General features: G+C 52.4%; 1 protein-coding gene and 2 long non-coding RNA genes across 3 annotated transcripts; 2 read left to right on the forward strand and 1 right to left on the reverse strand.

Moving 5' to 3' along the window:
- The first annotated feature begins 831 nt into the window (after positions 1 to 831).
- SLC7A4 (solute carrier family 7 member 4) lies at positions 832 to 6,887 on the forward strand. The gene is made up of 5 exons (XM_068209229.1): positions 832 to 903; positions 2,033 to 3,080; positions 3,197 to 3,873; positions 4,654 to 4,762; positions 5,283 to 6,887. Exons 2-5 carry the CDS (start codon positions 2,099 to 2,101, stop codon positions 5,474 to 5,476), a joined length of 1,962 nt encoding a protein of 653 aa, XP_068065330.1. The 5' UTR covers positions 832 to 903; positions 2,033 to 2,098; the 3' UTR covers positions 5,477 to 6,887.
- Positions 6,888 to 7,885: 998 nt separating this feature from the next.
- Positions 7,886 to 10,467, forward strand: LOC137484982 (uncharacterized). The gene is made up of 2 exons (XR_011005128.1): positions 7,886 to 9,561; positions 9,754 to 10,467. It is a non-coding gene; the product is annotated as an uncharacterized lncRNA (long non-coding RNA).
- Positions 10,468 to 12,001: 1,534 nt separating this feature from the next.
- Positions 12,002 to 13,999, reverse strand: LOC137484983 (uncharacterized). The gene is made up of 2 exons (XR_011005129.1): positions 13,873 to 13,999; positions 12,002 to 13,433 (listed from the first exon to the last, which is right to left on the reverse strand). It is a non-coding gene; the product is annotated as an uncharacterized lncRNA (long non-coding RNA).
- Positions 14,000 to 14,154: the final 155 nt, after the last annotated feature.

Here is a 14,154-nt window from a genome sequence, read left to right on the forward strand (position 1 = left end):
AGGTGAAGCACTTCTGGAAAAGAAACACCTTTTGCCTTAGAGATGGATAGAGGTGATTCCCCTTCAGTGTCCTGCAGAGCCAGGTGGAAACACCACAGGCTTTTGCTCAGGATTTGTGCTCCTGACCAGGCAGGAGGACTGTGAGCTGGAGGGGCCTGTTCAGGAGCTCCCCCTCCCGCAGCTTTCTCCACACCTTAGTTTCTTCATGACAAACACCTGAGCACAGAGGATGTGCCTGCCCTTCAGGTAGCAGCTCCAGAACAGAGTGAGTAGAGACAGAGGAGCAGGATCTCAGCCCTCTGCTCCATCCAGAACTGCATCGAGTGGATGGGATTTGAGATAACTGCTTCATCACAGAATCACAGAGTAGTCTGGGTTAGAAGAAACCTTGGATTAGAAGCTCATGAGCAGGAACACCTTCCACTATTCCAGGGCCTCCCCAGCTTCATAGCCAAGAATTCCTTCCTAATATCCCACGTAATCCTGCCCTTTGTCAGTTGGAAGCCATTCCTCCTTGTCACTCCAGGTCCTTGTCCCAGGCCCCTCTACGGCTCTCCCGGAGCCTTCTTCAGGCTGAACACCCTCAGCTCTCCCAGCCTGTCTCCAGAGCAGCCCAGGCTGCAGCCTTCGGAATATCTCCATGACCACGCTGTATCCCGTTTCCGTGCGGCTCCAGCCAGGCACACACTCCCGGGGGTCTGCCCACCCTGTGGTCGTGGGGACCCCCCTGCGTCGGTACCCCCAGCCTCTGCTCCCCGCTCCGAGGAGACACCCCTGGGGCTGGGCCGGGGGCTCGCCCGGACGCCGCCCTTCCGCCGAGCCCGGGGAGGCGGAGCCGGGCGGCGGCGGCGGCGCGGAGCAGGTGAGGCCGGGGCCGTGCGGGGCCCGCGGCCACCCTCGCAGGTGAGCGACAACCCCTGGGCCCGGGAGCCGGGCTGGGCACTTTGGGGAGCGTCCTGGGGGAGCGCGGCCGGGATCGGCGCCGGGGCTCGGCCCCGGAACCGGCATCGTGGCGGGGCTGAGCAGGGGCGAAACTGTCGCCTCTCGCCGCCCAGGATTAATCCGGAACCCACACACACCCTCCTCGGTCTGGGGTTCCCCACCCTTGGCCACCCCCCGAACCCTAGGGATGCTCCGAGTCCAGTGGGCACCGAGCTCCGCATCCTCCCAGTTGCGCCTGTTGCGTTTGTGGTGATTGGGGACCCCAGTACTGCCAACGCCTCCGGTTGCGGGGACCTGGATGTGCAGGGGTGGGAGTCTCAGCCAGCACGGACTGTGCACGTTGTCCTCACGGACCATCATCGGCCCTGTCATTCCATCATTTCCTCGTGGGCTTTCCATGACCTTTTGGCCTCTGAGATGTGGACCCTGGAGTGGGGCTGCACCAGCCCTCTGAGCAGGACAATTTTTACATAGGTGTGGGGATTCTGGCACAGAAAGGAGGGCAACTGGGAGGGGAGAGTGTCCCCAAAGTCACCAATTACCCCATGGAGCAGCTGGGAAGCAGCACCCGAATGTCCCTAGCGCTGTGTCCTCCCACTGTCATTATGGCAGCTGCCAGTGTGGCTGGTCCCTGGCGCTGGCTGTTTCTTGGTCTGGCTGGGGACTCCCATGGGAGCTGCTCTTGACTTCTGCTGCAGCCTCTGGGGAAGCAGCAGGATCCTGGGGGCAGAGAGATGCTGCATGCCCTCGTGGTGGGGTCCTGGCACAGCAGGGTGAAGTTCAAGTAGATATTGGATAAGGTGGAGAGGAGGCAGCAAGAAAACCTTCATCAGGGCCAGAGCAGACTGGTTTGGGCTTTAATGGGGAGATTCTGCCCTGTGAGCACTGTGGTTTGCCTGTCACCTGGCACACTGGCACGTGTCCCTGTCCTGTGCCACCCCTGGAGGAGGACACACTTCTGTGCTGAGCTCTGTGCTGGCTGAGGAGCCAGGGACACCTGGAATGTGCCCTGGTGGCTTTTCCACCCTGTCCCCAGCACTTGACACCTCACTGCCAAGGGAATGTTCATCCCTTCCTGCCCCTCTACCAGGTCGCCAGGCAGGACCTCACTGCTGAGGACCCCTCACTCTGCTGGGAGCAGGCATCTGCCTCCACGATGGCAAGATGGCTGCCCCGCTCCACTGACCTGACCCGCTTCTGCCAGAAGCTCAACCGGGTGAAGACCCTGGAGGATGACATGATGGAGACATCCTTTAACAGATGCCTTTCCACCATCGACTTGACGCTGCTGGGCATCGGGGGCATGGTGGGCTCTGGGCTGTACGTCCTCACAGGCACTGTGGCCAAGGAGATCGCCGGCCCTGCCGTCATCGTCTCCTTCATCATCGCCGGCTTTGCCTCACTCCTGGCTGCTCTCTGCTATGCCGAGTTTGGAGCCCGCGTGCCCAAGACAGGCTCTGCCTATATGTTCACCTATGTGTCCGTGGGTGAAATCTGGGCTTTCCTTATCGGCTGGAATGTGCTGCTGGAGTACATGATCGGGGGGGCCGCAGTGGCCAGGGCCTGGAGTGGCTATCTGGACTCCATCTTTAACCACAAGATCAAGAACTTCACCGAGACCCATGTGGGTGCCTGGCAGGTACCGTTCCTGGCCCGCTATCCAGACTTCCTGGCGGCTGCCATCCTGCTGGTAGCCACCGCCTTCATCTCCTTTGGGGCCAAAGTGTCCTCCTGGCTCAACCACATCTTCTCAGCCATCAGCATGGGCGTCATCCTCTTCATCCTCACTATGGGCTTTGTCCTTGCACAGCCCAAGAACTGGAGCACCCAGGAGGGTGGCTTTGCCCCATATGGGCTGTCGGGCATCATGGCTGGCACAGCCACCTGCTTCTACGCCTTTGTGGGCTTTGACGTCATCGCAGCCTCCAGTGAAGAGGCCAGGAACCCACAGAGGGCTGTCCCCAGGGCCATTGCTTTCTCCTTGGGGCTGGCCACCGGTGCCTATATCCTGGTGTCAGTTGTGCTGACCCTGATGGTGCCCTGGCACACGCTGGACCCTGACTCTGCCCTGGCTGATGCGTTCTATAGGAGGGGCTACGCCTGGGCAGGGTTTTTGGTGGCTGCTGGCTCCATCTGTGGTGAGTACAGGCAGTGGTGGGAGGGAGCTGTCCACCTTCCTGCCATGGGGGCTGGGAACAATCTCCAGTTTGGGTTTGGGTCTGATGGGGTCTCCCTTCTTCTACCCGTCCCTCAGCAATGAACACAGTTCTATTGAGCAACCTCTTCTCCCTGCCTCGCATCGTCTACGCCATGGCCGAGGATGGGCTCTTCTTTCAGGTCTTCTCCCGAGTGCACCCCCGCACACAGGTGCCCGTGGTTGGCATCGTGGTCTTCGGGCTGCTTATGGCCCTGCTGGCTCTCGTCTTTGACCTAGAGGCCCTGGTGCAGTTCCTGTCCATTGGCACTCTGCTGGCCTACACCTTTGTGGCCGCCAGCATCATCGTCCTGCGCTTCCAGCAGCAGAAGGGGGATGTCCCTGCACCGGCGGCCAGTGGCCGGCCCAACCCTGAGCCCCTCGAGGGCCCGTCTGGGGGCGAGCTGAAGGAGTACGAGTCCTTCTCTGACAAGCTGCAGCTGGTGGACAGGGACAAGAGCAAAGAACAGCGGGAGCCGGGGCAGCTGAAGGCAGCTTTTGAGCCCTACCTGGAGTTCCTCAGAGACTTCTACCCAGGTGAGGTGGTCACAGTGGCCGTGGTGACCTTGATGGTGTCTGCCATCTGCCTCTGCTCCATCTTAGTGTTTGGCAACACCCACCTCCACCTGCCCACCTGGAGCTACTCTCTACTGCTGGTCCTCTTCAGTCTGGGCTTCCTGCTCAGTCTCCTCCTCATCTGGGCACACGAGCAGCAGCACAGCACCCAGACCTTCCAGGTATGCCCAGGGCCCAGGCAGGAAATCCCTCTGCAGGAGTGAGGGGAGGTGGGAGCAGCTCTGATGGACCGGCAGGGCTCCCAGACACAGCACTTTGTTGAAAGCACCACAACTGCTGAAGGAGGAGGAGGGAGGAGAGGAGGAAGAGAATGTTTGTGGACACTGTGTGTGGGGAGTGTTGGTGCCTCTGCTGTGTGGCCACTGGTCCCCAGGAGGGGACATCCCCAGCAGTTCTATGTCCATCCCATGGGATGGATCCCAAGAATTGCTCCTGTCCACCTTGGGCTCCCTTCTCTGCATCCCCACAATTCCTCTGCTCCTCTCCTGCCTCAGCTCCTTACTTTGGCTGCCCTTCAGCTATGTGATGGAGCCCATTTTCAGCCTCCAAACCACTTCTATGCCTCTTGTGCTCCCCCTCTCCTGTTTTCAGCCCACCTGAGCCCTGATGTAGTCAGTGCAGCTTCATAACACCATTGGTGATACCACTTTCCTGCCATGCCCCTGCCCTGGCTCCTCTAGCAAGGACCACATTGGCTCAGGATCATGCCAGGAGCTTGTTTGGTCCGCATGATGATGCCTGTGCCCACCTTGCCAGCCTGGCTCCGAGCTCCTGGCTCCATTGTTCATTTTCCTGAAAAAAAAGTGCCACTTCTAGAAATCCCAAGGTGACAGTCCCTTTGTCCCACACATTTGCCAGTGCTGTCTTTTGTCCCTATGATTTTAAAGATTGAGAATGTGGTCCTGCAGGTCTCCCCCCCACCAACTCCTTTTCTCCTGCAGATCCCCCTGGTACCCCTCTCCCCAGCACTGAGTATCATCCTCAACATCTACCTGATGCTGAAGCTCAGTTACATGACATGGCTCCGTTTTGCTGTCTGGCTTCTCTTAGGTGAGTGCTCCCATGTCTGCTCTGGGGAGGGGGAGCAGGATTTGTCTTGGCACTCTCCAGCTGCTTTGGCAGCTCCTGTCCCCCATTTATGGGTTTGTAAAGCGTATCCTGCCCCTTTCTGCCTCCAGTTCCCCTTTGGAGATGCAAGGCGAGGTCTCCCAGCATCTCCTGAGCCTCTCTGTTTCCCAGAGTGTTACAGTTTGTTCCTGTTAAAAGTTCAGATCCTCCTTAAAGCCCTGGGCTAGAACCGCCCCCTGCTCCTGAGGCAGCTCCGTGGGGCTCAGGAAGTCCTTCCCTTTCCCAGGGACTGAGGGTGCTCCCCTTGCTCTTAACATGCTCATAACCTTGGGCAGGACACTTTTCCTCCTCAAGCAGCCCAGTTAAGCCCCCGTGGTGCTTTAGCTTTTTGCTCCACTGGGCTACTGGCCACATCCGTGCCACATTCCGCTGTGGTGCCAGCCATGATGGTGCCAGCAGCCAGGCTGTGCTGGAGCCCCTGCTGTCCCTGTCCCCGCTGCAGGCTTGCTCGTCTACTTCGGCTATGGCATCTGGCACAGCAAGGAGAACCTGCGGGAGCCACAGCCCCAGCGCGTCAGCGCCCGCTATGTGGTGTTCCCAGGTGGCAGCCTGGAGGAGAGGGTGCAAGCAGTCCAGCCCAGCTCCCAGCCTGCCACCGGGCTGCCAGACACCGACGCCGATGACTGCAAGAGATGACAACCCTGGCAACGGGGGCACTTGGAGATGGGAGCGTTGGAATCTGCTCCTGCAGTGAGGCGAAAGACCCACCCTCCTCCTCCTGGTCCCTCCGACAGCAGAGCCACTGGGGCTGCCCTGGGTGTGGGGCTGCACCTGGAGAGGATGAGGATGCTCACCCTTCCCCACACGTTTCTGACAGAGTGTGGAGGGGCCGACTGCCTCCCTCCCCATCCCCTGCACTTGAGAGCTGGGTCTCAGCCCAGTGCCTGCCCTGCTCACGAGGAGCTGTGCCCTTGTTCACCTCTCCCTGAGCACACCCTGGCACTGTGCAGCACATCTTCTGTCTGCCAGCACATCCGTGCAGCTGGGGATGCAGAGGTTCCCCAGGGACCAGGATAGGCAGCCCAGTACTGCCCATCCTGACTCTCATCCTGAGTGCAGCCCCCCCTGCCTCCTGCAGAGTCCCCTTTGGAAGGAGGCAGGGGCCAATCATGCATCCCCACAGGCACCCTTGCCATCTCTATGCCCAAGGCTGCTCTCCTCAAAGTCTGGGTCTGAGGGAGCTGAGGAGCAGCTGGAGACATGACATGGAGAAGGGATATGGCCAGAGTGGGTGGCTGGGAAGGCACTCCAGGAAAGCCAGTGGAGGCTGGCACAGCAAAAGCCATTCTGCATTTTCCCAGCTGCTGAAATTGGCTGTCTGAGGGGTGGACTGGGGGCCATGCTCACAGGAAGATAATGCTATGGCCAGGCTCTTGCTCCAGTCCTGAGCAGGGTGTGGGTGCTCAGGACCCCAGGTGCATTGCCTTGTCCCTGGAGGTCCCCAGTGGTATCCCTGAGCTGGTCTGCCTGGAGCCAGCTCCTTACTTCTCCTGCACCCCACCTGCCCCACCATGGGGACTCAACCCCCCATAATGCCCCTTCCAAGCTCTCTGGGGCTTGGGACAGGCTCAGCAGGTGCTTTTTCAGTATTGCCTCCTCCCCAGCAATCATCCCCATGCTTTGGGGTGACCCCAGCTGCAAGGGTGTCATGGGGGGCTCCCCAGCAGCACTGCTGCAGCCAGCCCTGGCTGTTTTGCCCATGAACCTATGGTCAGTCAAGTGTGAGGCTGCCAACTTGACAGGCCTTGCAGCATGGACATCCTGCTCCATCCACATGCTCTGCATGCTGCGAGGAGCTGGGGACTGTGGGCAAGCTGTTCCATTACTTCTTGCTGGCCAGTCCCTGGGGGGCCCTAGAGAGGCTGTGGGGACCCTCAGTAGGATACGCTGGCTCCGGTGAACCCCTCTGTCTGCCAGCACTGCTCTGTGTCCCACCTCGTCCCTGCCCTGCTGCCACCAGCGCTGTGGTCCCGCTTGGCACCTCTGTGTCGTGGCTTGTGAGCAACGGGCTGATTTGGTCATCCTCATAAACACTGTTTCTGCGATGGCTCTGACTGGTTGTGATCTCTGTTTCTCCAAGTCTCAAGGTGGGAAGCACTCCCCAGTCGACGCTCAGGAAAGCCCCCCAAGAAAGTGGGGAAAGGGAGAGTGCCCACTGCCACCCTGCTGCCACCGGTGTTCCAGTCACGAGGACAAGCTCCAGCCAGACCCACAGAAACCGGGACCCCACGGGGCTGGAGTAGGCTGGGACTTGAGTCTTACAGTACACAAATACCCTGATATTGACCCAGATAGGACTGAACCCCACTGTGAGCAGTGAGGACAGTGCTGAGTCAGCACCAGGGCAGGGTTACTAAAGCTGCCCAAGGTTATGAGCCAAAGGATTTGAGAACTTGTGCAATTAATAGGAACTATTTATAACCCACAGTTACCCTCATCCCCACACTGTTGTTCTCTAGGGAAATGTCCTTCCTGAGATAACAGAGTCCTTCTTCATTAAAAAGCAAGTGTTGAACAGGCACCCAAGGAGGCACAAGCTGAACCCTCCTTAGTGACTCAGCTTTAATCTGAGTAATAAATTTAATCTGGTAATAAAGCCATTGTCATCAGGACAAAGGCAAGTAAAAAGATCCACAGGGACACAGGAGGAGAAGGGAGCCCAGTGCAGAGCTGGGGAGGGGCAGGAAAGTCCTCACAGAGAGGGATGGGCTGAGGGTGGCTTTTATGTTCCCCTGTGGAGGAAAGTCAATGGCAGTCATAACTCAGCTCTCTTAGCAGGGTTCTCAATCAGCCTTTTAAGCTGCAAAAGACCAAAGAGTTACTGAATGAGCTTTGTAACCATTGATATTTATTTTATTTTAAAACATTCATTTCTAAAAATGCACAGAAATCCCTGTTAGGCTGTGGCACACAAAGCACAGGGTCCTCCCCAGCAGAGCAGGAGGTGCCGGGGTTGCAGCCAGCAGGGTATTAAAGGATTGGAGTATAATTCTCTGGCACTTGGAAGGCCAGTGGGGCCTCCCAAGCACACTTGTGTGACCTCCCAAGCACACTTGTGGGGTTTTTTTAAAATAGGATTACAAAATTGGTTGGTTCGTGTGTCATACACTGTCCTACAGTGGTAACATGCTCTGCACAGAACATGTATTAATTGATTTTTAATTGACTACTCATTAATATACACAGAAGGGGGATGGCAGCAGCCACTGGCACCCAGACAGCCCTTCTACAGGAATTTGTTCCTGAAAATTGTATCAGCAGAGAAAAAAAAATCTAATCAGCAAGGCTTTAAGATGGCAGCCTGTAATTTTAAGAGAAAACACTGGCTGCCTCATCCATACCCTCAATTCCAAACAGATGTAAAATGAAACCATTCCCATGTGCACTTCCCAGAACCCTGTTTCATGGAGCTCCAGGAGCAGCTACTTGCTGCTTCCCTGTGGCTGACCATACACCTGTTTTTCAGAGCAGTATCATTCTCCAAATTTGCTTAAAAATATAAAGTCCTCTGTTTTCTGGGAGCCATGACAATGATGTAATCAGGCTGCAGGAAATCAATCTACTTCCAGAGCTGCGGGGAGGTATGTGGGTCAGTGCTGGAGTGGCCAATGCTGGGGCTCTGGGAACTGGGAAGGGCTTTATGGGCCGTGGGGCAGAAGCAGCTCTGGCACACGTGCTCTGGGCTGGATTAAGAGGGTTAATGTGAGTCCTGGATGATAATCCCCACAGACAGCATGGGAGTGGACAGGCAGCAGCCAGGGCTGGCTGAGCCTCTCCAGAGATGCTGCTGGACTGGGACAGTAGCTGGCAGGACAGTGCTGGTTTGTTGTGCCCTGGGAGGACAGTTCCCATAAGGCAGGTGCAGCATCACAAGGAAAAATGCAAATCCAGAGGGGAATAACATGAGATTTGTACCAGAGAGAAAATTAGTGTTGGGGCTGTCACCTACACCCTTTAAATGGCAGTGAGTAACCGAGTCTGTGGACCTTAGCCCCATGTGCAACTCAGGGATGGACACAAGGACTGAGCCAGTGAGGATTTTGGAGGCTTCAGAACACAGGCTCGCTGCTGCAGCCCATGCAGCCCCGGGAATGGGACCAGTGGGAGCTGCAGAGATCTCTGGGCTGCAGGAGCTCTTACAGCTTGTGGAACCCAGGAGTCACAGGTGCACAGTTTAATAACTGGAATAAGCAGCTGCTTGCATAGCTGAGCCTTGTCCATGCTGGAGGGAGAAAAAGGGGAGCCCCAAGCACTGGAAGGGGGGTGGTGGGTTGCACCCAGGAGAGAGCAGCTCCACGTCCTAATTAAATCACTTCCCAGCCTCATGTTCTAAATTATCCCTCCCCACTCATCTCCCCTGCCCCGGCTCTGAAAGCAGCACAGATGAGCTGCAGGGCTCGGGGAGGCCGGCTGTAAGTAATCCTCTCATTATCCTGCCCTGCTCCCCTCCTCCTCCTGCAGACACAGCCCGAGGATGAGGTAAGCATCACGCAGCATTCCAGGATGGCAGCAGTGGTGTATCTGCTCCTACCACCAGCTGGGGAATGGTAGGGCATTAAAAGATGGCACAGAGCAAGGTAGTCTTGTTGTCCCCTTGTCCCTGCACGATGTGCTGGTGGTCAGGCAGACAGATCCCCAGTCATTCCAGGAGTGTTTGTGCTGTGTCTCAGCAGTCCCCACAGCCACAGCTTTTCCTGTCTTGGCACTTTCCAAGGAGCTGTGTAAGCAAGGGCACAAACGGCGTGGACCCATCCCTGTGGCAGAGGTTCCATTCCAACACCAGATGCATCTGCTGCATCTGCTTCGGGGGCAAGGGAGGAAACAGCCATTTCCCCACATGTAACACACCACACAGACACAAAACTGCAGCTACTGGCCTCGATGATCTTAGTGTTTTTTTTCCAACCTTACAGATTATAGAAAAGGAGACTAAATCTTCCCAACATGCAAAGGAGGCATGGAATGAAGCAGTGGACTGAAACTGCCATGAGGAAGATTTAGGCAGGAGACCAGAAACGTTTCCTGAGGCAATGACAGCTTGGCCTGAGGTTGTGAAACATCTGTCAGGTGCTGGCAGGAAGGAGCTGCAACGAGTGGCTCCTCTGGAGCCAGGATGGCCGATTTCTCTATATCCCACGCCTCTCTTGCTAGGCTGGAAGCATTCTAGGGCAGCCAATCCTTGCTGGGACAAGAGCCAATGCACCTCTGGGCATGGCAGCACGCTCGATATCCTAAAGGAGATGAAAGTGCTCAAGAAAAATACTTGGAAAACACAAAAACTCCTTTTCTGGGGAGGGGGGTGGGGAGCAGCTGGAGCCATGCTGGAGGCTCCACTGCCCAGCCCTGCCTCCAAAGTTAGTAGCTGCTACAGCTAGAACTTTGGGATCACCTCTGTAACTTACACCAGAGAAGTTCCACATGGAATCAGGCAGTTTGCTTCCCTGGAGTAGTAATGCTCATTTTCCAGAAACAGATAGCTGGAGCAGTCCCAGAGCACTGCAGCAAAACAAGCTGGCAGATCCTTCCAAAAGGTGACAGGAGATGACGAGAGTCAAGGCTTCAAAAGGCCACTGAGCAAAGTGAGAGCTACTCAAGAATTCTGGAAAAATACCATTAGTGGCAACCAATGTGGATTTGTGTAACCTCTGTGCTCTGACTGGGACAGGACCTGGAAAGAGGCAGCAGTGCTGGTGTGCTGTAACACCTTCATGAGGCATCCAACTGCTATCTGGCACTTCTGCAAAAAAAAAAAAAAAAAAAAAAAAAAAAAAAAAAAACCAAACAAAAAGGAACAATATGGAATTGACACTTGGACAAAAAAAAAAAAAAGGTTCACTACTAGAACCATTGAATCCCTTGTGAACAGGGATTCAACAAGTCTTCTGGTGAATTATTCCAAGATTGGTTTCCAACATAGAGAGAACACAATTGAGTTTGAGTAAAGAGGAACAGTGATTCCAGCTGGGGAGATCAGCTGGTAAATTTGGAGTAACTGGTATTTCAGTCTAACAGAATTACAGTTCTCAGAGTAAGTCCCTACATGTTAATTCCTCACAACCTTTGGCAGCAGCTGCCAAAGCACAGCAAATCCCTCCAAATTCCCACACAATCCTCCAGGCCAGGTCCAGCTGCCTGCTCCCTCTTCTCCCAGCAGCCCTTCTGGGAAGGCAAATCCCACCTGGGCACAAGGCAGGCTTGTGCTCAGTGTTCCTCAGCCACCTCATCAAACCACAGGACAACGGGATGCTTGAGGGCCCTATCCCAGTGACACTGCCCAGTAAAACACTGCTGGGTCACCTGGTGTGTTTAGGTTCCCAAATGGTTTGTTGATAGGTTTGTTGAGCCTAGAACCACACAGCTCTGACTAGTGACAAACAAATTCATGTGTCAAAACATGGGCAAGTGGATCCTCTCCAGCTGGTGAATCAGGACAGACTTGGAGTGTACTGTTTCATAGGATTTTAATTTGTGTTATAAACGCCAATCACTTGGTTTTTAAAATTTTAAAATTTTAATAATAATAAAATGGTTATAAAAATAGTAATACAATTAGAGTAATGAAAATTTAGAGTTAGGACAATTACAAGACAATAAAAAGCAAAGAATTACGGACGTCCGGATGCTCTCGGGCACTTAAGCCTGATACGCATGCCTTGTGAACAAAGGAATAATCTTTAAAAGCAGTAGCCTGTTGCATATTCATACATCTCATACATGATGCATAAATTCCTTGCAAATTAAGAACTTTTCTGGTTTTTGTCAACTTCTTCCCCTTAATCCTGGTGGTTCCATAAAGACAGAGAGAAGGTGGAAGAATGATTGTCTTTTCCGATAAGGAGGCAGTAATTCTTTATGGGCCCCCATCATTGTCATCTCTGTGTGAAGAGTTTCTTCATTATCTCATCTCTTGCTTGAGTTAGTAAAAAAAAACCCCACATACATAGGTTCTATTTTAACTACAAAACTACATATACCATACTATTAAAATGTTAATACAGCACTTTTAATCAATATAACATAACACATATAATATTCAATTTAATATTTGCGAAAAGCCAATCATAAAATATGCATTTTTCACAATTTGCATCCCTTCTTTGGAGAACACAGGAAGGGCTAGAGGCAAAGGACATAACAGAAGCAATAAATGGCAAAAAAATATTTTAAAATATAAGTACTTACACTGATTTAAATCAAGCCTTCTAAAGCTTATGTGTTCAATACACAAAATTTTCATCTGGAGACTGAGGGAGTGTCAGGATGGTTCTGATGTTTTTAGAGACAGCCCAAATTTAAAGACTGCAGCCCATATTTACAACATGCAAATGGTTTGGACAGACAGTCCTGAGACAAAAGTACAGGCTTGATTTATTAGACACATGACTATAAAATGATTTGCACATTTATAGGACAGACCCCACTAGGTAAATAATAAAATTATTTTCAAATAAAGAAGATAAACTTTATAGAAACACAGAATTATTTAAGTTGGGAAAAACCTCTAAGACCATTAACCCAGCACTGCCAACTCACTGCTAACCACCAACATGTAGTCTCTTTCAGCCTCAGAGGCTGGAAGAACTGGTTTTTATTTTGATGAGTAAAATTTTAGTAGAACAAAAACAATATATAGACTACAAAACAATATCTGTATTGATTTATGAGCCAGAAATTAAACCGTTCAAAGCATTCATTTTGGTAATTTTGATTGTAAAAAGGAAAAAACTAGAAACAGAGAAATTAAAACATCTGTGATATGTCCATAGATACTGGATGATTTTTCTCTCTTAATTCCAAGGTGTGATCCCAGGTCATAGATGACTCTTGGACAGACACAGGCACAAGGCCAACAGCATATCAGCTTCATGTGAGCTTTCACAGTTTAAGAACCGGAGTGAAAACAATTCCCTGCTCCAAGCCTTTGGCCAAGGCAGCTGCCCTTGGCTATGGAAATGGTTCCAGCTGATTCTAAGTTTAATCCAATGTTTTCTGCTGTAGCCATTCCAAAAATCTCCCCTAAGAAAAAAAAATAATGAAACCAAACAGTTAAAGAGTTTAAAAGGAAGCTTGGGTTGGTTCACGTACTTCTCTGCAACTGTCTGTATTACCTCTACGTGATTAAAACATCTTTTTCTACTTCATTTACCACAAGCCCAAAGCAGAAGCTGCTGGACAGTGAAGCATCTATGTTCTTTGACCTCGTGTTGCCAAGACAGCAAAAAGGGACTGAAAGTCCAATCACCATGACAAAGCCAGGGGCCGGTGCTCACAGTACAGCTGTCACTGCCCTGCTTGCTCTCCAGCTGGCGGAGCCCGAAAGCCGATACCGAGCAGCCAGGGAGCTCCCACAGCCTCATGGTCCTGGAACCCCTTCCAGAGACGCTGGAAATCCGAATAGGTTTGCTCAGCAAGTGTTCTGAGTTTCCAGTGGGGCAGGAAAAAAATGAGGGTGTCAACTAGGACAAATGAAAAGGAAAACATGTCCATGCCTGAAGCCGAGACAGCTGAGGAGAACTGTTGGACTGTAAAAGGAACAGGAGGTGAGGAGGACAGGGGTGGTGACAAGCAGCCACTGCAGCCTTCAAGGTAAACACTGTTTCATCTATTAGCTAGGTCTACAGGCTCTCATAGACAAACATCATACCCTTGATAGCTCAGCTACCTCAGGTGGCATAAAAGAAGTAGGATGGCTCCTGTGACAGTTTTGGAAACAAAAAGGTTTTATTAAAAGGCAAAATAAAAAAGCTCTTTACAGAGAAAAACCAAGCCAGGGCAAGAGGTTCTTGCTCCTGCTAAAACATTTTATAAAAATAATTTTTTTTTTTGTTGTTGTTGTTCTCTTCTTTTTCTAGTGAATGGCTTAGGCAAGACTTTTTGGCTTCTGTCTAATTAGCTATCCTTAAGTTTGAGGTGAAGTCCCCAAAGTCCTATGAGGTGTCTTTTAACCAAATTGAGGAGAGAAACTTCTGGGCTTTTTTCCTTTTTAAGGAGACAAAGGGTAACTTGTTACGGGGGGCACATTCCTACAAAACACAAGGAAAGAAAGCAGCACAGAACTTGGAACAAACAAGGTGGATGGCTGGGGTGTTCCTGGTGGCCAGAAGTGGTGAGGATTAAGGTTGTTTTCTCTCCCATGAGCCAAAGAAGGCCACTGAAGACATGAAGGATGTTCAAGAAGGAGGCTATAGTGGGTGAGATGTGTGAGGACTGAAGATTGTAAAGCAGTGCATGGAGTGGACGTTGAATTTTGCATGAAAGACACCACCCAGGGAGAACATGGATCTGGCACACAGCATTTCAGAAATATTTGCAGT

This window comes from Anomalospiza imberbis, chromosome 18 (genome assembly GCF_031753505.1).
Source record: "Anomalospiza imberbis isolate Cuckoo-Finch-1a 21T00152 chromosome 18, ASM3175350v1, whole genome shotgun sequence".
Taxonomy (NCBI): Eukaryota; Metazoa; Chordata; class Aves; order Passeriformes; family Viduidae; genus Anomalospiza; species Anomalospiza imberbis.